General features: G+C 40.4%; 2 protein-coding genes across 2 annotated transcripts; one reads left to right on the top strand and one right to left on the bottom strand.

Moving 5' to 3' along the window:
• The first annotated feature begins 5,733 nt into the window (after nt 1-5,733).
• Nucleotides 5,734-14,357, top strand: LOC139667014 (receptor activity-modifying protein 1-like). The gene is made up of 3 exons (XM_071546387.1): nt 5,734-5,788; nt 8,967-9,105; nt 14,102-14,357. The coding sequence occupies exons 1-3, from the start codon at nt 5,734-5,736 to the stop codon at nt 14,355-14,357; spliced, it is 450 nt and encodes a 149-aa protein (XP_071402488.1).
• Nucleotides 14,358-15,796: 1,439 nt separating this feature from the next.
• On the bottom strand, nt 15,797-22,908 carry LOC139667013 (putative methyltransferase DDB_G0268948). The gene is made up of 6 exons (XM_071546386.1): nt 22,773-22,908; nt 21,070-21,230; nt 19,954-20,170; nt 19,249-19,352; nt 17,473-17,610; nt 15,797-16,274 (listed from the first exon to the last, which is right to left on the bottom strand). Exons 1-6 carry the CDS (start codon nt 22,878-22,880, stop codon nt 16,187-16,189), a joined length of 816 nt encoding a protein of 271 aa, XP_071402487.1. The 5' UTR covers nt 22,881-22,908; the 3' UTR covers nt 15,797-16,186.
• Nucleotides 22,909-23,125: the final 217 nt, after the last annotated feature.

Below are 23,125 nucleotides of genomic sequence, written 5' to 3'. Positions count from 1 at the left end.
GCGATGTCCAAGTCCACCTCTGCACATCAATCTACAAACCCAACTGGCAATCATGTTTCTCTCTCTCCTCTCTCCCTCGCCCTGTGTGTGTCTCTGTGTGTGTGTACGTGATTTTGCAGACCAGCATTCCTTGCCAAAGCTTGATTATATCAATTAAGAAGGCAGCTTCTGGCATCACACACCGCTTAACGCCCCAAACAGAAACACAAAATATGGTTGTGCAGACTCTGGATAATTGCAGCGCATCTTGTAGTGTGATATTATTCCAAAGCAGAAAGCACAAACTCCAGACCAAACCAAGCGGCAGGGAGAGAGGGCGCATTAGAGTCCTTATTGATCAGTAGGTCTGTGAACAAAAGCTGATAGAAAAGGTTCAACAACACAATTTCTCAACTTCAAACTCTCCGATAATTATTAGCCTGAATAAATGGCCGTGCGATTTTGTTGAAAAGAAGGTTACCATTGGGAACAGCAGATAAATGCCTGTCTCAGTTAATACACCTCCACAATATTACCAAGCAAGTGGGGAAAACTCACATGTAACATGTTATGATAGGGAGCTAGGGATCCTATTATATAGTGTATCAAGGTACTACACAAATATCACAGTAAAACTATGCACTATCCAATGCCATAGGGATATTATGGTGATAACACAGGAATAAATAAGATACCATAAGGTCATTATAAACTCACTATTTTAGTACCATAAACACTCTATAAGTCCTTGTAGGAATATTACAGGAATATTAAAGTGCTTTTCGTTAGGGGATTCACACCAGGAGGTCCTATTGATGAACGCGAGATGTTATCCCCCTGCCTTTATAGCTTGTATCTGCTACTACATCTAAATGATTTAAAGACCGTAAGGAATAAAAACTGTGCAACTGACGCAACCAAGTTCAATTCAATTGTAAGTCACATAAATTTGCTCAAATAGCCGCGGTCTTTAGTCTATCAATGTTCGCTTAAGGGAATTAAATTAAAACGATGACGCATTAATTCAAGATGGAATAAATTAAACCATATGAAAAGCCCGAATACGACTCCAAGCCACGGTGACCAGAGGGAGATTCACTAACGTAAAAAATCATTTTTAAACACTTAAGAACAAATTTTCCTCACCGAAAGATAAATCAGACGAGGTACTCGGACAAACTGATTTTATGACCTGAATCGGTTCGAACATGTACCATTTTCTGTCTGATAGGTTTAAACATATAAATAAGGGGGCACAGCGAAACACTTCACAAAAATATGCTGAGGGGAGTTTGGAGAGGCTTTTACGCAGAGCCCGAAACGCTCCAAGAGGCTGCTGTAGGCTATCACTCAGTTTGCTGCAGGTCGAAGTCGCGGTGCAAAGATGCGTTCAGATCAGCATCAGTGTGGCTGGATATTAAGTTAGGGCACAAGTTTCTGTCAGTGAGGTAGCGGCAAATAAAAATGGTAAACTGAGATCTCAAGTCGGCGATCATCTTACAGCAAACAACCGCCAAAAATCAATTCTATTTTCAGAAAAACACTAGTTTATGCTTTTATCTCCCTTGTAAGACCCTATAGCCTCGTTTAACTTACAGCAGTTAGATGTACTATGATGTATTCTATGAGTTTATGTCAATATAAAGATCTGTGTCAGGATGAAAAAGGTGGGTAAACTCTATTCCATAAATTAAAAAAGAAATGGGTAAACTGAGTTTTGGGGGTCGTGGGTGGGCTGGGGGTTTACCCTCATCCCTGACCTGCCCGGAGACCTTGGCGCAGGGACGCGCATCCAAGCACTCACCTGACTGTGTCGCACTCGACCGGATCACCACCAGAGTGACGAGGACGCAAGCGGGGAACTTCATCTTTGAAAGGCTGCTGTCTGTAACTCCCGTAACTCACATGTCCAATTAAGATATCCTCGTTTTCAGAGAGAAATTAAACATCAAAACGTCGGGGTCGGCTCTTGGAGTGTGGACACTGGCACAGTGTCCGGGCGCACCCAGAACCAGCGCCGTGGAGAGCTTTTACGCACCGGCGTTTGTTGTGTTTGTTTATCGGTTGCCAGACCAGTGTTTAGGTCGGTTTCCACCGCGGATACTCAAAGCCATTTACTCCTCACTCTGTCATAGCGCCGGTGGCTGGGGGTGGGGGGTGGGGGGGTCGGAGTGTGTGTGTTGGAGGGAGAGGGGGGGGGGGGTGTTCTGGACACGCCCCTTCAGTATGACTGGCACCTCCCGCAGCCTATCGGATCGACTGGCCGAAAGGTTGGGAGTTTTTTGGAAATCCGCCCACCTTACTTATCACCTCTCCTCATTGGCTCATTAGGCTCCGTAGCCGCTGTCAATACACCTGTCATGACCAGACTCTGTTTTTGTTCCCGCGCCTGCTCGTGTGTAGCCTAAATGACTCGCTATGTAAAAATCTATTTCGAGAAACAGGACAGTCTTGTTGTAAACTTGTCGTCTTAAGGGCATTCAATGTCATATTTCTTTATTTGGTGTATTTATCAGCCTATTGGTTATTCTATACACAAAAAGAACTGTTGAAATGCTACAATATAAGTGGAATACTGTACAACTATCACAGCAAAACATCCGTCCCTATAGGAATATCACAGAGATATCATAGGAGATAATGACATTGAACTCACTTTTCACCCGTTTGAAGCCCCCCTCCCCCCACCACCACATACACACACACACACACACACACACACACACAGCGCCCCTCCTTTGAAAAATGATAGAAGATACCATAAAGTAGCCTACGTTAAGGTCACTATAAACCCGACGACCACAGAGACACTTTCAGTACCTATAGGAACATTATAGTCATATTATAGGCTAGTGAGTTTCTGTTAGGGAAGAGAGACGAATTTGTCGAAAACCTGTTAGCTCAGGGACATTTAATGCCACTTAATGCTGTTTCCTTAGTTAGTGCGTTTACTGTAGGTTGTTTTACAGAGGTAATGAAATTAATGGCATGAGTATTTGTATTTGTGCAGCGATAGCCTAACACTGACTTTAAAAAAGTTTCCTGCGGTGGCGCATCGGTGCCAGCAGGGTCAGGCTCTGCAAATATCCACCACTAGAAGGCACAGCCTATAAACTTTCATGATGCTAGTCTAGAGCTGCAGTGAATTGAATCGCTGTAGCAGTGCCATTTTCAGGGCCACTCATTTTACAAGCCAAATGAATCCGTGTACCCCATTTTGCACTTTGGCTTCGTTTGTGGACTGAGATGAAACTATGAAACGGGCTGCCAAATCAAAGAGGGCAAAAAAAGACATTGATTTGTGATCCATGTAAGGTCAAGGCCCGGAGAGAAGTAGGTCTATAAGCATTTCAGAAGCTTACAAGGGTTTAGAGGGAGCAGAATTATCCTCAGCGTCCCACAGAGAGTCAAAGATCAGGTTTATTTCGTGTCCTCTGCTGCTCTCTAGGGGATTTTACAGAGAATTACTCAATTCATGTCTGTCTAGTTCTGCTTGGGTCACGATTCATCTGTTGAAAGGCATAAAATATACTTGCCGTTGCATTTTATGGAATCATTTATTCACTAAACGTATAGGCTACTCATGACTTATAGCATTACACACAGTCATGCAGTGGTAAACAAAAAGGTGGATAATTGATGATCTCATCACCATGAGGCAAAACCAATCCACCAATCCAAACAAAAATGAATAGGATTTGCATTAAAAACATTGATTTATGTTGTTTACCCTGTCCTCATATAACTTACACCAGTTTGATACTACTTACAGTGATGTATACTCTGAGTTTCATATCAGAGAGATTTATGTCAGGCTAAAAATATTGATGCACTCTAGGTTTACACTCCACTAAATCCCTTATCACACACCACACTGCAGGTAGGCACACATATATATAATATATAAGCCACAGTATTAACCTGAGGGGAATGAACTCCCTCGGCTGTCAGTCTGCACACTGCATGCTCCTGTCAGGACCGGGATCAGTTCACTTTCAATTCAATTCTCCACTTTCAATTGACTCAATGAATTACATTAGGCGACATTATGCAATTATGCAAACTACAATCCACATAAAAACGACCATTCTCAGTAATTTCCCACTAGATTGGGATATGATAAAATATCTTCAGCTTTTGAATTTTGAAGACAATCCGCTCTCTGAATTGGATGAATGGAATCGAACACATAATATTCGTATAGGCTAATGTTCTCCTATAGGGACTTAAAGTGTGTCTGTGGTAGTCAATACTGCATTTATACTACTTTATAGCGACTTTATCGTATTTAATGGTATTTGTTAGCTCATATTGTATCACTATAATAGTCCTATAATATTCATATAGTACACTGGGTCTGCGGTAGTCAATAGTGAATTTATAGTGTAATTTATCATACTTTTTTATATTTTAGCTCCTATACTATTCCTATACTATTCCTATAATATTCCTATAATATTCCTACAGGGACTATGGTGTGTCAGTGGTACTCAGTATTGAGTTTATAGAGACCGTAATGGGTTTTATGATATTTTTTAATATCCTGTTGTTTAATATTCCTGATACATCGTTTTTAGTTTTTCTGTGGTGTTTGTATAGTATCCTTCTAAAATGTATTGTAGGATTACTATTCTTCTTCCTACAGCTGCCCCCTCCCTCCTGCCCAGATGGACACACTGGGTGGCAGCACAACACAGACCAGCCCATTGTCCCTTGGAGATAGGTATTCAGTTAGTGACTTTTCCACTGGACTGCATGAGATTTATGGTGATAATGTATCTGAAATGAAAATGGGTGTTCTGTCCCCGCGTTATTCCACAAGGATTACAGTAACCAGAAAATTAAGATGAAGAAATCCATTACAAGCCTAAAAGATAAGTGATTCAAAAAATGTGACTGTAGTCTGTTACATATATATTAAAAAAATACTTTTGGAAAGCAGGTGATTACCTGAAACATGGCTGTGAAAGAAAAAAACAGCGAAATTATGGATAAACATCCCTCCATACATTTTCCAAATGATAATGAATGCAGATGACAATAATAGCACCATTCAAAATAAAGATCATAACTTTGGATAATTGTCCATTTAAAGTTATATTCTCATTAAACTTACATTCTGAAAGTTTCCCTCATAACCATTTTGGCCCTCACTAAAGTCACTTCATTCCTATTGAGACAGGCTGTATCTGTTGTACTTCATAGTGAGTTTATTTAGTTTTTTTGAGTGAGTTTTTTTTTTTATCCTACTTATGGCATGTGTTATCTCCTATGATATCACTATAAGATTCCTGTGATATTCCTATAGGATTATGTAGTTTGGATTTGTGTAGTATTCCTCTAAATACACTTCTTTTTCGTACTGGCGCACTGGTCTCATTAGTAATGACTGACATTGATTCCGGTGCCTGATTTTGTTTTCCTCCTGCTTGTGGAACAGCTCCATACTATAAGTAGTGGGACAACGGGATCAAATGACAGGCAGAGCTGCTATCATTAGTGCCGTGGTGAGAAAAGAAGAGGCTGGGACTGTGGAAGTTCAAGGGGCTTTTACGCGCAATCAGATGCCAATCGCCGCTGTTGTCCGCTTCTGTTAAGTGGACACCATGACTTACGATGCACTTTTTATTCCGATGTGATTTGGTTCATGAATAAGACGCTTCGGCTACTATCCTGGAAGAAGAATGAGATCTGTGAAGCGGATCTTCTGGGAGTGAGCACAGCGCGTAAAAAGTCTTGGACTTGGTGTTTATCATGGCTTTGGAGCGCGCGTCGCTCCTGAAAGTAGGGCTTGTTTTGTTCATGGCAGGTGAGTGTCTATGGTGAAATGTAAAGTTCCTCCTCAGTGGTTTAAACAAATTATCTTTTTTATTATTTAAATGATATTTTGAAAGAAAAAGGGGATTAGTTACAACTTTGTGTGACCAAAAACACATAACATACAGTTGGGAAAGGTGTAGGTGTGTGTGTGTGTGTGTGTGTGTGTGTACAGACATTGCACAATTCCCTGAAATCACGAGTAACTTCCCTGAAATCCCATTTAATTATGTATGCGTGGGTGTATTTATGTTTGTCTGTTTTAATCCAAATTTGAAGTGTTTTCTCCTCAGCAGCATCAGAGGCTTCATTCAGCCATCCGGCCCTGTTAAAACAGGAGTTTGGTGCAAAGTAGATCTTCATCAAGTTAGAAAGAAGGCTTTGATCCCCAAAAGTTGCTGCTATTTAGAGCTTTACCAGAATATGTGGAGGAAAACGTTACAGATGGGACACTAAAGGGGTTTTATCCTGATTCACTTGAGATTTTGTACAAAGTGAAGCATAATCCCATAATAAATCCCTATGGAGCAGGTTGAGTTGGTGAGCTGATGTTTGGACATAGTAACTGTAACTTGGAGAGGATGAGGAAGGAAATATTCAATCAGATATTATTTGGGCAGGTAGGTCATTTTCATCAGATCAGGGCTTATATGTGTGATCCTACTCAGAGTAAATTACTTTCTGAAGAGAAAGCATCATTTTCAACACATCCATGTGTCTGGTTGTGTTACTTTTCAAAACAACATATGTCGACAACACATAACGATTGTTAGTAATATACTGTATATTGTACTGAAAAGTTGGTTAGGCTTTCTTCATATGAATTTAACATTTACATCTGACCAACTCTATTCTGAAACCCCACAAAATCAATAAATTTCCCCAAAATGTCAATAGGTGGATGAATCAGAAGTTATTTTAGATTGAGAGATGAATGAATTAACAGCAGCAGTGGTTTACAGGTTAAAGGGCTTGTTACGGTTGGGAAAATCTCACCTAGGAACATGAATGAAGAACATTATACCCTCCGTGTGTGAGTGTAAAGTGTGGTGTTGCTGGGAAAAGGGCTTATTCAGTTGACCTTCCCTGAAGTTTAGAAAGAAACAAAACAGTTTATCCCAAGATTATTCAGGAAACTAACATGTGAGTTTCACATGTTTTCAACCCAGCGCTCCCTTTTATAAAATCCGATATTATGGGGTTTCACATCCGCTCCTAGATGGAGAATGTAAAAAATTAGGCTCTCATGCTGAGAAACACAACAGCTGGCTAAACATGAATGATATCTGAGCCAACTGGATCATATCACATTCATAAACATAATTTTCATAATCCTTAAAGATGCAGTTCGAGAATGGTAGACTAAATTCCAGTCTCCATGACTCATATTAGTGTGTGTTAGACTGAAACCCAGCCATGTCAGTATGTTGAGATATAAATTAACATTATTCAAAATGGGCATTTCTCTGATGCCCTTACCCAGAGTGAATTGGTAAGTGCAGAGAGCTTCAGTGTTTTGCTCAAGGACACTTCAACCATCATGTTGGCTGTTGAACCCGTGATCTGTAACCTCTGACTCTGTGTTTTCCTTCAGTTTTCAGCTTTGGGCATTGTTTTTTGTCAATATCAAAATAGTATTCAGGAAAATATTCTAAAGGTCTAAGCAGATCAAAAGAACATAAGCTGAAAATGAGCTGTGGATATATAGGGCCGGGCATCATCATATCAAAAATATGCTCCGCCTGTCTGTCTTATGTACTGTAAAGGGTGTTACTTTTCAGATCCATATGTAATGATTTTGTCAGTGGAGGACCTGATGTGACACCAGGTACAGGTGATCTCCTATACCACAAACAGAGAAAAACTAGAAAGTACTCGGTAGAGGCCAACCCCCCCGCCCCAACACTGAACAACTCTCCAACTTGCAAAGCCTCAGCCTCCCTAATGGTTCATGTTTGTTTATTGTTTGTCTTTTTCTGAGAAAATAGTACAGAGAAAATAGTGCGTGAATGCACTGCAGTTTAGCAGCCAACTTGGAAGTCCCAGATGTCGGAATTCCCACCGGTGCCTGAATGCAGCATAATAGTTATGACTAAAAAACAATGATCATCTAATGGCAGAAATCCCACATCTGGATCATCACCAAAATCTAATCAACTGATCCTTGCGTCAAAGTTGAAATGTCCACCAAATTTCATCCAAATCCGGTTTTTACTTTTTGAGCTATCTTGCTAACAAGCAGACAGACAGAGGTGAAACATGACCTCCTTCATACTGTCAGGATGGAGGCGAAGGTAATGCATGAGCTCAACGACGCTTCATTTTTCAAAAATGCCGGCTTATTTTTCCAGCTTTTTGCACCTCACTTTGTCTTTCTCTTCGCTTTTGACTCAAGTACCTCCAGCCTCTATTTGGAAAGAGAGAGAACCGCCCCGCCGATGGGGCCTCGACCATTTTTCACATCCTTCGTTTTGGTAGCATCTCTTTCGAAAAAAACCCTGTGTCGACATCTTGGGTCTTCCTTTGAGGGCCTTAGAGCCTCAAGAGTCTCTGAGAGGGAGCAAACATAATGGGCACACAGTTGACCGTTATCAGGCCCTTGCAGACCGCGCTACACGTTGTTTCTCCATCATAACAACAACCTGTCCGCTCCACGCGGGCCCGTCCGCCAGTTTAAGCTCCCTCTCCTTCTGTAGCGCTCACTGTTGTTACATTCATCACCAAGTCCTGCGGGACGGCTGTGGTCCGCCTCTACGCCAAGAGGCTGTTTACACCGCATCTCTGAAGTAAACAAATGGGATTGGGACTCAGACAGCAAATTAAAATCTTCTCTCGCAGAAAGTAGCAGCCTAATAGGCAAGGGTTGGCCCGATAGGAATAACCAGCGCCAGGACGTGACCTTGTTTTGTTGCACAAACATATTCTTAATTATCAGGAATTAAGCACAGCGGATAATCTCAGTGGTGCTTTGTATAATCCACTGTATCTTCACAGTCATTGCAAAGTTATTTTTCGATGGAATAGACTGATCATGCAGCTCCAGTCACCTCAAATGCCCAGAATCCAGTTTTAATTGTGTTGTTTATTCATTCATTCATTATTTTCTCTCTCTCTCTCTCTCTCTCTCTCTCTCTCTCTCTCTCTCTCTCTCTCTCTCTCTCTCTCTCTAGCCCAAGTCCTTCCGTCAGTGTCAGGCTGCAACAGAGGTTTATATGAGAGGATGATCAATGAACTCTGCTTAGCTAAGTTCAAACTAGACATGGGAGGCTTGGACCGCGGCCTGTGGTGCAGCTGGCCGGACACCCTGGAGTGAGTTCACCTGTTGCTTCACACAAAGAGGCGGGACAAAGTTATAAAAAAAATAACTCATTAGTAGGGTGAAACACAGTTGCAGGGTACACACTCGTCCCTCCGCTCAGAGATTCCCATTCAAAACATGCATTTATAGATTGTCAGACAACCAAAGCCTAACAGTTGTGACTCTACTTTTTGTTCAGTGTTATTTTAGTCTCTTCAACCTATAATATTTGGTATCTGCTGTCAAGAGACTGTAAAATAGTGAGAATTAATACATTTGTAGGTCCAGAAAGAGACTACACATTCACCACTGCTTTAATTCATGCACTTCATACTAAAATGCGATATATCCATGTTTGAAAACATTAATAGTTGCTCCCTAACGTTCATATCTCAACAGTTCAAACATTAAATGGTTGATTCCTGCAAAATGTGGCTTTGTTATAAGAGAAAGCCTAAAGATAGAAATTCACTTCAATAAAATTGCCTCATTAGTTTAAACTGCCAGCATCAATTTGTTAGACGAGGTGTTACTTTTTTTTTTTCAAATGGTCGACACCTCATTATGAAATGGAATAAGCAATTTTTTCAGTTAGTTAGTACAAGAGCGCATTAATGTAATTATTCCACATGCAAGGAAGGATGTAGAGGAGGGTAAACCCACTTAAACTCAGTTTGCCTGCCTTTTCTTTTTGTGAAATAGAGCTTACCTGCCTTTTAAGCTGTTAAAAATATGAATGATATAATTTCATTGCCTCATACTGAGTAGAATCAACACTAATACAAGATACATTAAATCCAAGTCTTCACTATACAATGGAACATAAATTGATGCTATTTTAAAATGTTATTTTCTATTTTTGGTATGGTTATAGAAGGAATGGTGTCTTGTCTTTGTCTTTGCCTTGTCTCCCTGCCTTATGGCTATCACCGACTTGAGTTCATAGTTGAGCTGCATCTTTATCCACCACCACATCACTGGTTCATGGGTCTTTTATCTATTGGATATTGTATTCTCTGTACATGTCAGATAGCGTCTCACAGCGGCGCTCGGCTCCTCTTCCCAACACTGGCCGTCACTGGATGAGTCAGACAGCAGGGTGAGAGGAGCTGAGAGGCCCACAGGAGCCTCTGTCAGAACTGTGTGATTTCCCCCCCGGCTCGCTGTCCTTAACACACTCTCTCTGTCCCGCTTGTAATTGGTGGTGGTGATGTGTGTGTGTATATGTGTCTGTGTGTTTGTGCGCTTGTCCTAATTCATCATCCAAAACTTGTATGGACACATAGAGGCTTTGCAGTTGCATCACAAATCTTCTAGTAGCCTAATGATGTCTGGCACCATCATGGAGGTCCATTGGAGAAATGTAACGGCTGAATATATGACAAGGCTAGAAAAAGAGAGATACCTCAAAAGGATTGTTGCGGTGTGGGTGCAGGTCAATTCAGAAAGATAATAAATTCAAGTGAATAGTCTGATAAGGTAGATTTGTTCACTTTGTCTTTGTCCCCTTCGGTCCTATCTCTACTCCATATTATAGCAGCTTGAGAAGAGTTAGCTAAGTCAACCTAAACAAACAGCTGGCTTTTGGCTTTGTTAGCCAATTATCAAACCAGTGCTAATAACATGCTAGCTACTTGATTTATACCATGGTCTGGGTGAATACTTGATTCTGATTGGCTGCAGGGTGTCCATTAATTCCTAATAATGGACACCCATTAAGTAGTTCCAGTGAAACTGTCTGTTCACCGTTCTAAATTAATGCGCTGGCTACGTAGTATCAGCCAGAGCCATTGAGATGACATACAGGCTGACCAGAGCCATTTCTCTCAATGGCACTGGTATCAGCCTGTATCTAAAATGAGTAACCATAGCAACAGGGACGCAGTCAAAGCCTCTGTTTACAATTTGTATGTTCGTGAAAATCTTGATATTGATTTGGGGACAATGACATGGCTATTTTTTTTATTTAGCAAGTGACCATGGTATAAGCAGGATAATGCCCTTCGAGGTGTCCATACGTCCTTTAATTCCTGATAATGGACACCTCGTCGGGCATTATCCCTTACTTATTAGCTAGTGCAAAAAACAGATGGGTTTATGCCAAAACAATGATGGTTAGCCTAACAGATAACTAACATTATCTAAACACAAAATTGATCAGATGTAGCCTATTAGTGGCAAAATGATCAGTTCCCAGTCAAAAACAGCACAAAACCATGATTGAATTTTGTAGAGACGGCCAAGTTGTACATTCAGAAACACAATCAGTTATTGTCAAGAGTCCAATATGGCCGCCAGAGGGTGTGTTATGTCACCTGGAAGCCCATACTGTCCCCTTTGATAGAGGCTGGATAAACGACACTCTTGTCACAGCTAAAGTGTTTTGTTTGGCTTTCCAGTGCAAGTCATGCCCTGACATCCATCACAGCCTGTGGAACACTTTAAGTCTAGTGGCATCCAGTGTTGAGCTTATGGTGAGATGGACTACTGTTTATGTTGCCATCAACAAAGCACTCACAGATGCAGAGATAACTAGACTAGAGAGAGAGAGAAGAAAGAAAGAAAGAAAGAAAGAAAGAGAAAGTTAAAGGAGCTTTACATGATTAAATTTTCTACCAACCCTGCCCTACAATCTTTGCCATCTATCTGCTGCTGATGGGGATCTGTCTGTGTGTGTGTGTGTGTGTGTGTGTGTGTGTGTGTGTGTGTGTTTGTGTGTGTGTGTGTGTGTGTGTGTATGCAGTGTTTGTGTCTGTAATCTTGTTATATTGCTGCACGTTTTTTAAATTAGTAATGTGATTGTTTTTTCACTAACACTGAAAGATAACGCAGATTTTACAGTTAATGTTTTGTTTTTGCAATCAGATTATTATAATCCTATTACATATTATTTGTTAGTCCCCAAACCTGTGTGTGATTGTGTATGAATGTGTGTGTGTGTGTGTGTGTGTGTGTGTGTGTGTGTGTGTATGCGGGTGCATGTTTGTGTTTTCAATCCAATTTTTTTTCTGCAATAGCTAAACACTGAGACAAATCCAAAAAGCGCCAGACTCAACTCTTGGGACTTGCTTGTTAGTTTCATATTAAAAACTCTTCAACTTAAAAAAAACAAATTACTCTTTGGATAAGAGCCAGATAGTGTCATTCACAACTGTTTTTGCATTAATATTGCTTAGGGCTTTAAAAACACTACAGTCTCTGGACACTTATCTTATCTGGAGACCACACACACACACACACACACACACACACACATACACCACACACACACACACGCACACACGCACATTTGTATTACTATACTTGTGAGGACCTTCATTGACAACATTCATTTCTTAATCCCTGACCCTAAATTAACCCCTTTAAGAAGTGACGACTGGCAAAAAATGTCCTCACTTTGGACGATTCTCCTCATCTTTCCATCCTTGTGAGGACATTTTACATTCTACTTGGCAGCTGACACTCTGTGATGACTGTATGATGTCTTGCTCCGGGACACTTCAACAGGAAATATGGCTCTTGACTGACAAAAATGTATATCTATATCATCAATTTATGATGTTCAAGGCATTCCAGGAGTTATTTTGTGATGAAGTGTTGTAATTTACTTTTTTGGTGTACCCGCTTTCCCTCAACCTGCCTCGTCTACTTCTACTCCAGTTAGTGATTTCCTACATTTCCCAGAATGCTATTTGACAACCCCCAGAGAGAGAACAGGCGTGACCTTGTTGCATTCAGCTGTGGGTTAAACGTGTTGGTGGAGTGAGCTATTGCAATAGTGAGTCCATAGTTAGAGCAGAGTGAATTTTTTGGGGGGTCAAGAAAAATTGAGAGTTCGTCCCTTAAGCAAAATGCGACATGTCTTGTGGCTGCATTGCATTCTGGACTATTGAGGCTACTGTCAATGAAGAAACAGGTATCTCTAGATTTCTTCCTGTATGATTGTTGAACGTCGGTGCAAAATGGCGGCTCTACAAAGAAGCCCTCACTCTTTGATTCTGAAGGACTGACAACAAAACCTGACATTTACCATTGATATTTTCGATAGATTAAAAATGTTTTGCTATTAAACGGTCACATGCTTCCTTTGGCCAGTTATCCTCATGAGAAACAACAAAATAGGCCTAGAAATGCAAAGTAAATCACCAATATCTGTTTCTGGATAGTGTTTCAGTGTGGTTGTTGTTCCTTTAAGGGGCTTTCTAACCCCTCGGATTAGAAAGCCCCCCCGGCCACGCCGTTAAACACGTTGGCCATCCGGAACAGAATCTCTCCTGGTATGGTGCAATGCTGCGCTACCATGTTGGTATGCATCTCCATTTCTCCTGCCCTCTTCCACCTAGCGGATATATTTAGCTGTGTAAAGCCCACTGGTAATTCTAGACGCTCCTTTGCCTTTTTCCTACCAACAGGCATCCCCACTCTGGTCGGGACACTTGAAGGGCACCCTGAGAGACCTTGTCAGTGTGAAGAGTTGATTTCCAAAACGCTATATATATCAATTTGTTATAAGGAGAGTGAGGAAGACACATAAGTGACCCCAACAACACCCCTATTCTATACCAAAATGCTCTATATTCTCCTTGGAAAATTTGTTTTACTTCATGTTTATCAGACAATATCTCAAAAATGTGGAGGATCCAGTGTGTAAAAGTTTTATAATTTTAGAGACCTGTCATCTAGGATTTGTTTTAACGATTTACCCTGAACCATCATGTAACACTTGGCATCTTTTTTTATGTTGGATAACTTATCTGTGTGTTTTACTACAGAGCAATGTCAGCATGAAGTAAATTAATCACAAGGTTTAATGCTTGAATCATTGCGAACTGGCTTTACACAGATTTGAGAAAGAGTTGATTATATCTGAGAGTAACATTAGGATATTTATTGAAATTGCCCTCATGCCCTATTTTCTTTTTCATTTCTGAGCCGAACCCAACTTTTGCCCAGTTCACCATGCATGTGTCCACTATGTGTTTGACTGTGTGTTGTCGCCCTCTGCAGGCCGTATGAGGGACTCACCAACTGCACTTACCAGGTGGCCTTGAGGATGGACTGCTTCTGGCCCAATCAGATAGTCGACCGCTTCTTCATGCAGATCCACCGGATCTACTTCCACGACTGCGCCCTGACCGGCCGGCTGCTCCACGACCCGCCGATCAGCGTCCTCGGCCCGTTCATCGCCGTGCCCGTGTTGGTCACACTGCTCGTGACTGCCCTGGTGGTGTGGAGGAGTAAGCGCAGCGAGGGAGTGCTATAGGGCAGTGATTCTCAAACTTTTTCATATCAAGGACCCTTAATTTAGTCCACATTAGAGCCACGGACCCCCATTTGATGAGATTTTGTCTTTTGAACCCAAAATTGAGAATATTTTTATTGTTAGATATGATATTGTCCAGAATCCCATGAGTATCTGTATTGTAGGTAGAGAGATAACAGTGAAACTATGATCAAAATAATCATTCTCTAATTGTGTTAACTTCTTGTAAATGAAATAATGGTGAAGTTTAACAATTCATCAATTTGCTAGGGACCCCCTGGAACCCCCTCAAGGACCCCTGGTGGTCCCCGGACTCCATGTTGAGAACCACTGCTATAGGGAATCTATTGATCTACTGTATATTTGGACTCAAGGCTTGGAGATGTGGACTCAGGACAAGCAGAGACCCAGACATGCGTACATGTCTGAAAGGATTTGTGGGTGATTTTAGCATAACTCATTAAATTATAGACATTCAATATTTTGAGATTGTATCACTCCAATATGAGGAGTATATGGAATGATGAGTATATGCAGTGATATAATAATAAGTATGACTTAGCATGCGCTATAGTAAGATGTGATAAATGTTTGCTCTCTTTGGTACAAAAACAGACTTTCTCTGTTCACTCATTTTTGACTACCACCTTCCCAATAACCCATTGAGAATTGCACTGCTATACACAAACATTGACAAGAATGGAGAAGTTATTTATAAAACCAGAGTCTCAAAGTTTGGCAGGGGAAAGAGAAAAAAAAAGGTATTTGAGATTCAGGGGAATTGGAGGCCATGCATGCTAATTACCATCTGTTCTAGTGGCCCCAAACAACCTGTGAACACATAAATAACTGTAGAGCAGAGGACACTCGGGGAGTGTCTGTTCGCTTGGATGAATGACTGTTATAAATTTGGAGGAGAGGTGAGGAGAGAGAGAGAGAGAGAGAGAGAGAGAGAGAGAGAGAGGAAAGGAGAGGAGGAGAGTGGAGAAAAGAGGAGAGGACAGTAGAGGAGAGGAAAAACGAGTTCAGGAGTTTTGGAGAGGGATCACAGGCCTTTGCCAAGGAAAATAGGTTTTACCTTCCTTATTTATATATTCACTTTTTGCCTTGTAAAAGGCTCCTTTTCCTATTAAAAAAAAACAATTTGTTTGACACACAATAATTGTATTCTCATCTCACTTGGCGGCAATGACGCTCTCCAAAAAAACAAGAGCTACTGTTAAAATGAATAAATCAGAGAGAGATAAATGGGCTGCACTGTTAATAACAGGGAAAGAAGTCAGAAAAACTTGTATGTTAGTGGAAAGAGAGAACGCATACAAGAACACACACACACTGCAAAAATATCCATCTTAACAAGTTTTAATCTAGTACTGAATCTTAAAAATCTTGTTTTAAAAAAAAAAATAAAAATAAAAATAAAACAAATGAAAGGGAATATGCTAATGGGGTCAGATAATCTGATAATGTAATTTGTTTACAATGCAAAAGATATTGCCACTTCTTGACACATATTGACAATTCTAAAAATTGTACTTGTTTTAAGAAAAATACAGTTTTAAGACTGATTATGAGACTCACTGACTTTTTAAGATTGACTTTTTTGTACTGTACACTTGACTTATACTGTAAGGCATGGCACCATCTAGTGTTCAGTCTGAGTCTCATCTTTTTTTAAAACAGACATATACAACCTCATTTATGAGCTATTAGCTGTGTATTATTAGCACATTATGAGAAAAGCAGTAAAGGCCTGGGTCCCCAAGTTTGTGTTCTATGTTGACAAAGCTTAAGAAACCTTAATATACAGCATGAGTCATCAAGAAAGGTCATGGTTTGCGTGCCAGCCAGTAGAAATACTTCACAACCACCACAACCTCTGTGTCGGGCGAAGACGCGCCCATGGCAGACAGCAACCTGGGATGGAGGAGAGGGGAAGAGAAGAAGAGTAGGATCTAAAAATGAATTAATGAATACATGGATGGATGGAAGGATGGATGGCAGTGCTGTAGTCAAGAACATCTTAGTTGAGATTGAACTGAGATCAAGACAATTCCTATAGTTGAAGCAGAATCGAGATCAAGGCAAAGTGGGGTTAAACTTTTAAGTTTGTGCCAATGGCCTCAGTTCCCTTCTCCTTTACATTATTCCTGGTTTGTCTGCACAAGGTCAGTGTACGTATATCTTATAGATATCAAGGCTCATTTTCCTCCCTGCAGAAGAAGCCATTTGCTGCTGTTCATTCTTGTACAGTACGAAAAATAACTTCCATAGAATTGAAAATCGTCAGAGAATCCATCACAGTAAACAAGAAGCCTTGATTTGGTTTTGTCCAAGAGTTGAGTGTTTTCATATCAGTGCTGTGTTACATTACACTCTGCTCACTCTGGAAGAAATGGAAATCTCCACCAGAAAATAATGATAATAATAACATGTTGCCTTACAAACTTTACTGTCACTTCCATGTCTTCTTATGAAGGGTGTCTTTGTTAACAGGGACAGCCATTTTACTAGGTTTGATACCGCCATAAAGTAAATGTTACTAATTATATGGCTTTGGAAAATGATAGAGGAAAATGTAAACTAGACTAGTGGTAAATGGACTTTAACACTAAATGACACTGGTATTCTCCTTTAAGACCAAATCTAAGACAAAGACTCGAGCAAGTCAACTCATCTCAGAGACTGAGAACAGAATAGTGTGTAAATCTTTCCAAACTGTGATAGTAATTACATAAAATGTCACACTTTTTCTCCATTCAGAATTTATAGCTCAGCGCTTCCCCCGTAAATTTTGCTTGCTGGGCTTTTCTGTCTTTTCAGTAGCAGGGGAATTAATGGTGGCTATATTATCAAAGCAGCACAAACCTCCAACAGTTAAGCTTACTCAAACAATTTCTGGCTTTTTTTTTTTCATAAAATGTGAAAGCCCAAGACTCAGACAGTATTCAAAGATCAATTAATTATTTGCGAGTTCTTGATAATCATAAATTAATAAAGGAAGAGATTAGAACATCAATGTCCAATGCCAAGACAAGACCAAGGCAATCTAGGTGCGAGGTCACAGCCATGAGTTAATGGTTAAATTGGTGGATATAGCAGGATAATATCTCACTTGTTCCTGATGTTATGAGAGAGCCTTTCAGCTTCTGCAGGATCCTTCTGCTGCAGTTTCTGGTAGCTAGTGAAAGTCTCCACCATACTGATGTAACCATTCAGCGGCAAGGACCTTCTCAGCCGGAAACACTCATCCCTGGACACAATAAAACACAGAAACATCGCCAAACTATTAATAAAATATTTTACTATATTACTATATTAGTGCTGACCAGTTTATCTCTCAAGTCAAGAGAAATGTGTATGGTCATTTTTGATGCAACCTATTTTATTTATTTATTTAGTAGTTTATTTGATAAGGACAGTGCAGTTAACATAATTACACTTCACAATTTAAATATAAAAGATGTTTGTAGCTACTTCTAATTTCCAACCCTAGTCCCGGTTGGGCTTTTAAATAGACTACAACTATCTAAAATGTCTTGTATAGGCTATTAAAAAAGTACTGAAATTTTAGCCTACATTATACATCACAATTGCACAACATCACACAATGTACACACATAACGCCGCACGACACGACAAACAAAGACATTCAGAAATGCACCTGCAAGCCACCTAACCGGTTGTTTCACGGCATAATCAGTCAATCTAAAGATTAGCTATGATGATATAAAGAAAAAGTGAGTCTGATGAGTGACTGTTGATCAGCGCCTGTACACAAAGCAGGTTAGAGAGGGTTAAAGGTTAGAGAAGCGGACTTGGTCAAAGCTCCAGACTAGCTGTGTAAATTTGGGCAGGATAGTGAATCAGTAACACTCTCCCCTCCCTCAACTATGTATATTGAGATGCCATTGAGCAAGACACTTGACCCCCAACTGCTCTATTTTAGCTGCTCAGTACTAGATAACTCCCAGATGTCCGTGTGTTCTGTGTGACTCTCCCTCTTCCCATCTATCTACTCCCTTAAGCCAATGCTGTAAATAAGAACGTATTCTTAGCCCTTATATTCCTAGTTATATAAGGGCTATTTTTACATTTATTCACCTATTTACCGAGGAATGATTTGCTGAGCTTGTCTGCACTTTTGCAGCAGTATTCTGCCTCACATCTACAGCTACAGATTTATATTCATACCTGGGAGCTGCCCAGTACAACCACAGTCTTCTGCTGTGGAGCAGCTGCATTGGAGTTATTGGGGGTTGAGTGCCTTGCTCAAGGGCACATTGAGTAGTGGTTGAGCAAGGAGAGTGTGGCTTATTCACTTTTTTTGCGCAGATTTTTTTGAACTGGGATTCAAACTGGCAACCCTACAATCATAAGAGGACTTCTCTAACCATTAGGCCACGCCCTATTAGAATAATAATGCAATCACATGGTATATAACATATACATTTCCTAATTGGAATTTTCACATGATGAGGAGATGCATGAAGTCGGAAGATAACATTTATGTATAGCCATGCACCTTTATTACACTTTTGTAGTTAACCAGACTAACCATCATAACTAACATTTGTTTAAATTAAGTTTGTTAAATTAGCTTGTAGGACGTCCATACATGCATATTGTTTGTCTTCTCGGCTTGATTTTCCATCAAAAAGCATGTGAATGCAACACTGTTTAACTGCCAACTTGGAAGTCCCACTAGTATGTGAGTGGACAATTATAAGTCCTGTTTTATACTGGAACTTCAAATACACTCAGTCACACACTCAAAAGCATTGGCAGCATTCTAAATACAAAATAGGCTAACTCTAGAGATAAATAGAATATTATTCAGGGTCAAAGAAATGTATTTCAAAGATAATATAATCACAACTGTAACACTCACCACTCCTTGTCAGGGTAAGGACAGGAGTCAAACATGTCTTTGTAGATCAGTGTTGAGCTGGGTCCTAGATAGGGACTGCGGAACGGCAGCAGGGCGGCATAAAACTGGAATGTAAGTCAAAAAAATGAAGTGTTTCAATCCAAAATGGTTCTGTAGTCACATCTAAAAGCTATTTAATAAATTGTCTAAACTGAGGGTATTTTCGATCACACTGTGCTCTAAACAGCTGCCACAGTTATTTATGTCATACATATACGATAATAATGCCCATGAATGTAAAAACACAACACAGTTTTGACCCAATCTAGCCTCAAGTCAAACTGTCCCACACTAATTAGAAGACGTGGTAAGAATTTTATGTCATATTTCTCAGAAGCCTTCTCACTTGTAATTATAAGAATGCAATTTTTGGGGGAAAAATCTACACTTTTAGCTTGGATGGATCCAATAAATAGGCTCCAGTTAATAAGAGTTTTGTCCCAAAATGAGATATCACACCTACCCTTAGAAAATGATTGATAGCACAAAATTAAAAAACAAATTATGGTACTTTATCAAGACTAGTAAATAACTTGAAACTTTAGTTAACAAAAGAACCACGTGTTTAGAAACAATGTCGTCTATATTTTAGAGATATTGAATGATTAATTTCAGGAAAGGAGTTTTTTTTTTATTCAGAAGTAAGGAGATGATTTGGGAATGGACCTCTTTACAGATATCAGTGAGTGTGCCGGAGACGTCTCCATACTCCAGCTCCATGTCCAAGGTGTAGCTCAGGAGGGCCAGGCAGCCGCCGCCGGGCCTCAGCACCCTGTCCGCCTCCTGCAGGAACCGCTGCCGGTCGAACCAGTGGGCCGCCGTCATGGCCGTCACAAGGTCCGCCTCGCCCGCCGCAAACGGCAGCTCCTCTGCCGGACACTGCCTGGGGTTTGGGACATGGATGGAGGTGGTTGGAAAAATGTAGTAGATGTGGGACAAGGAGGAATTTTATTTGATGGGAGGGGCGGAGGGGGAGGGGCTGTTCAAAAATCTGTGATGGTTTTATTGGTTGGAATCTATATTTACGCCTGCTGGTGCAGCATGAGGTCAGCATGAAAGATAGTCTGTTTTCCAAGAAGTAAAAGTAATGGGACTTTAAGATAAAGGTAACAAAACAGAAGATCAAGACGCCGATCTCATCACGTCTACCTTGCGTTGTTTGCTCTGATGTATTTTGCTGTTGCTTTGGCAGAAGATTACAGATATAAAGGTATGAAATCAGTCTGAAGCCTTTCAGTGCGCTGGAGAATGATTTCACTGTCACATTATTATGTTTACCTTTCAGTTTGACTGGTTTGCTGAACTTTAAAGCTGCACCAGACAGTGATTTTGATGTGAAAATACACCTGCCTTATCTACATCATGAAGTGGGGCTGCAACAGAGTAAAAGCGGCCTATCCCCGCTAATTGAGATGCCATAGATTTGCCCTATTTGCCTAAATTCTGGTGTTAGATTGTGTCTCCTAAACATCAGCCAGTGAGCGCTCCATCCAAAGAAAGCTGGGACAGAGTATGCAGTTTACTGATGTCACGTTACATGATTTCTGGGTAATGAAGTCCTCAAAATTCAAACAGTTACCTCTCGCTGCCATTTGGGACCACCAATGTGCAAAGTTGCCTACTGCAGCTTTAATGAAATTGCTTGTTTGTATTCTTTCTGGGGGGGTTTCTGTATCTTTTAAATAAAGTAAATTAAAACTGAATTTATGAACTGAAATTGAATTGGATTAGACTGGACAGGATTCAGCTTCTTCACTCCTCCACTCCCTCCTTCCACCTCACCTGTATGAGACGTTCGGAGGCTTGCTGTTAGCCTGTGCCATCACCAGCTGGGCGGGGCTAATGTCTGTCCCAACCACCTGGGTGAAGTACGGAGCCAATAGGGTCGTCCCCTGCCCGGAGCCACAGCCCACATCCACTGCAAGTTTGAACGGTTGTGTGGTCTGAAAGGAATGGCATTTCAAAACAAAATACAATTAGCAACCTGTTTATCCAGACCTTTGACTTTACCTGATCCTACCTACCTGATGGGTTTAATGAGTGAAACCTGCAGCAATGGGAGAGAAGACTTGGTGTGTTTTGGTTCTGCAGCTCAGTAGGTAGAGCATGGCACTCATACTGTCAGGATTAGGAGTTCATTCATGGGTGAAGTATTCCTACTAAAAAAAATTTACTGGTGGTACTTTAAGGTGCTTTGGAGTTTAAAAATGCAACTACTTTCAGAAAATATGCATGTACATTTTAATATTTTGAACCAGCTAGAATTTTGATTCTTTTCAGCAGTCTGAACATTTTTTTTTCTTCTTATATTAAAGATTATTTTGGGGCATTTTATTAGATAGCTGATAGTGAAGAGAGATAGGAAAGGTTGGGAGAGAGAGGGGGATGACAAAGACAGAGACAGAGATGCAACAAAGGCCACGGTTACACAGTATGTGCCTTAGACCACCGGGACGTCCCGGTCTGAACATTTCAATCCCTTCCCATTCTGAAAATGTCCTTCATTTCTGAGGGCAGAGTCTTGTACTGTAGCCTACATTTTGTTCCATTACATTTGAGATTGTATAATTTTGGCCTTGAACAAAGTTCATTCTTACTCAGTTTGACATGACGTCACAGCTTTCTCTTCAAGCATGAAGAGATGGAGATATATGCTGCTACAAGATATATGCTATAAGATGCTGCACTGCAATACTATAGCACCAATGTGTACATGCCAAGGTTTATATAGTTAAGTAAAAGTAAATAAAAACATATCAATAAATCCAAATAAGTATTGTAACACTGCGGCATGGCTAACAGTCAGAAGAAAGAGAGTGAGACTGTAATTCCTTTTTGCTAGCTCAAACGAGCCCAGATGTGTTTCATGCCAAATGAAACAAAGGTGGAATTTGTCAGTCATAACACACAGGGAGGTTGCCAGCACAACTTGGTAGCAGCCTTCTCCAAAACAACTGAAGTCAGTGGGGACCTGTTCTTTAGAGTTCCAAAACAAAAACAGCCAAACAATCACACTGTGAATAGAAAGACCTATACACCATTATTTGTTGCAAATCAATCAGCTGTAGTTAAGATTCACACTAAATGATGGTGTAAATATACTGTAGGTCTTTTTGGAACTCTGAAGAACTGGTCCCCACTGACTTCAGTTGTTTTTTGAGAAGGCTGCTATGGAGTTGTGCTGGCAACCTCCCTGTGTGTTATATGGACAGACTTCACCTGTGTTTCATTTGGCATGAGGGGGAGGAGATGATGACAGAATTTTCATTTTTGGGTGAACTATTCCTTTAAAACTAATGTTAGTGAATATTTAACCTGAAAACTAACACAAACTGAATTATTTTTCCTTTTAGTTACCCAACAAACTGTCATCACAATATTGATGAATTATGTAATACTCTATCATCCAGAGATCTATATAATAACAAGATAAACACACATACACATACATGCTTACACACATAAACAGACTCCAGAGTCCCTACCTTTTCCTCCATGTAGCCCAATACCTTGGCAATCAGTTCATGGGGAGCCACCCTATACTTCAAGTAAGCAGTTGCATGCTCTTTACCTTCATACAGACGTTCAGCCATGCTTTTGTGTCAAAGTGCCTTTGAAGATGTTTACCTGGCCGAGTATCTGACTGTGCGCTGTGAGCTTTTTCATACTGAACAAACAAGTTACTTATTTAATCCCACAGCTAAACTTGTCCAGCCCTCTTGCACCTCTGCCAATAAAATCACTGCTACATAAAAAAATTAAAAAAAACATCACTGGATCACTGGATTGTAGATTTTATTGTTTTATTATTGCTAAGGAAAAGTTTACTCTCTTTATA

The sequence above is a fragment of the Centroberyx affinis genome, unplaced genomic scaffold, assembly GCF_046629955.1.
Source record: "Centroberyx affinis isolate AG114_WGS23_722 - 3 ecotype Tasmania unplaced genomic scaffold, CSIRO-AGI_Caff_v1 ptg005247l_1, whole genome shotgun sequence".
Taxonomy (NCBI): domain Eukaryota; kingdom Metazoa; phylum Chordata; class Actinopteri; order Beryciformes; family Berycidae; genus Centroberyx; species Centroberyx affinis.
The sequence above is the reverse complement of the archived record's forward strand: the minus strand, read 5'-3'. Positions and strand labels throughout refer to the sequence as shown.

Coding starts and splice junctions, on each gene's coding strand:
- LOC139667013 (XM_071546386.1), bottom strand. CDS start 22,880: ATGGCTGAACGTCTGTATGAAGGTAAAGAGCATGCAACTGCTTACTTG. Junction 20,171..21,069: donor CCTCCGAACGTCTCATACAG/GTGAGGTGGAAG, acceptor CCCAAACCCCAG/GCAGTGTCCGGCAGAGGAGC. Junction 16,275..17,472: donor TCTCATAACATCAGGAACAA/GTGAGATATTAT, acceptor CCTCCATCCCAG/GTTGCTGTCTGCCATGGGCG.
- LOC139667014 (XM_071546387.1), top strand. CDS start 5,734: ATGGCTTTGGAGCGCGCGTCGCTCCTGAAAGTAGGGCTTGTTTTGTTC. Junction 5,789..8,966: donor GCTTGTTTTGTTCATGGCAG/GTGAGTGTCTAT, acceptor CTCTCTCTCTAG/CCCAAGTCCTTCCGTCAGTG. Junction 9,106..14,101: donor AGCTGGCCGGACACCCTGGA/GTGAGTTCACCT, acceptor CGCCCTCTGCAG/GCCGTATGAGGGACTCACCA.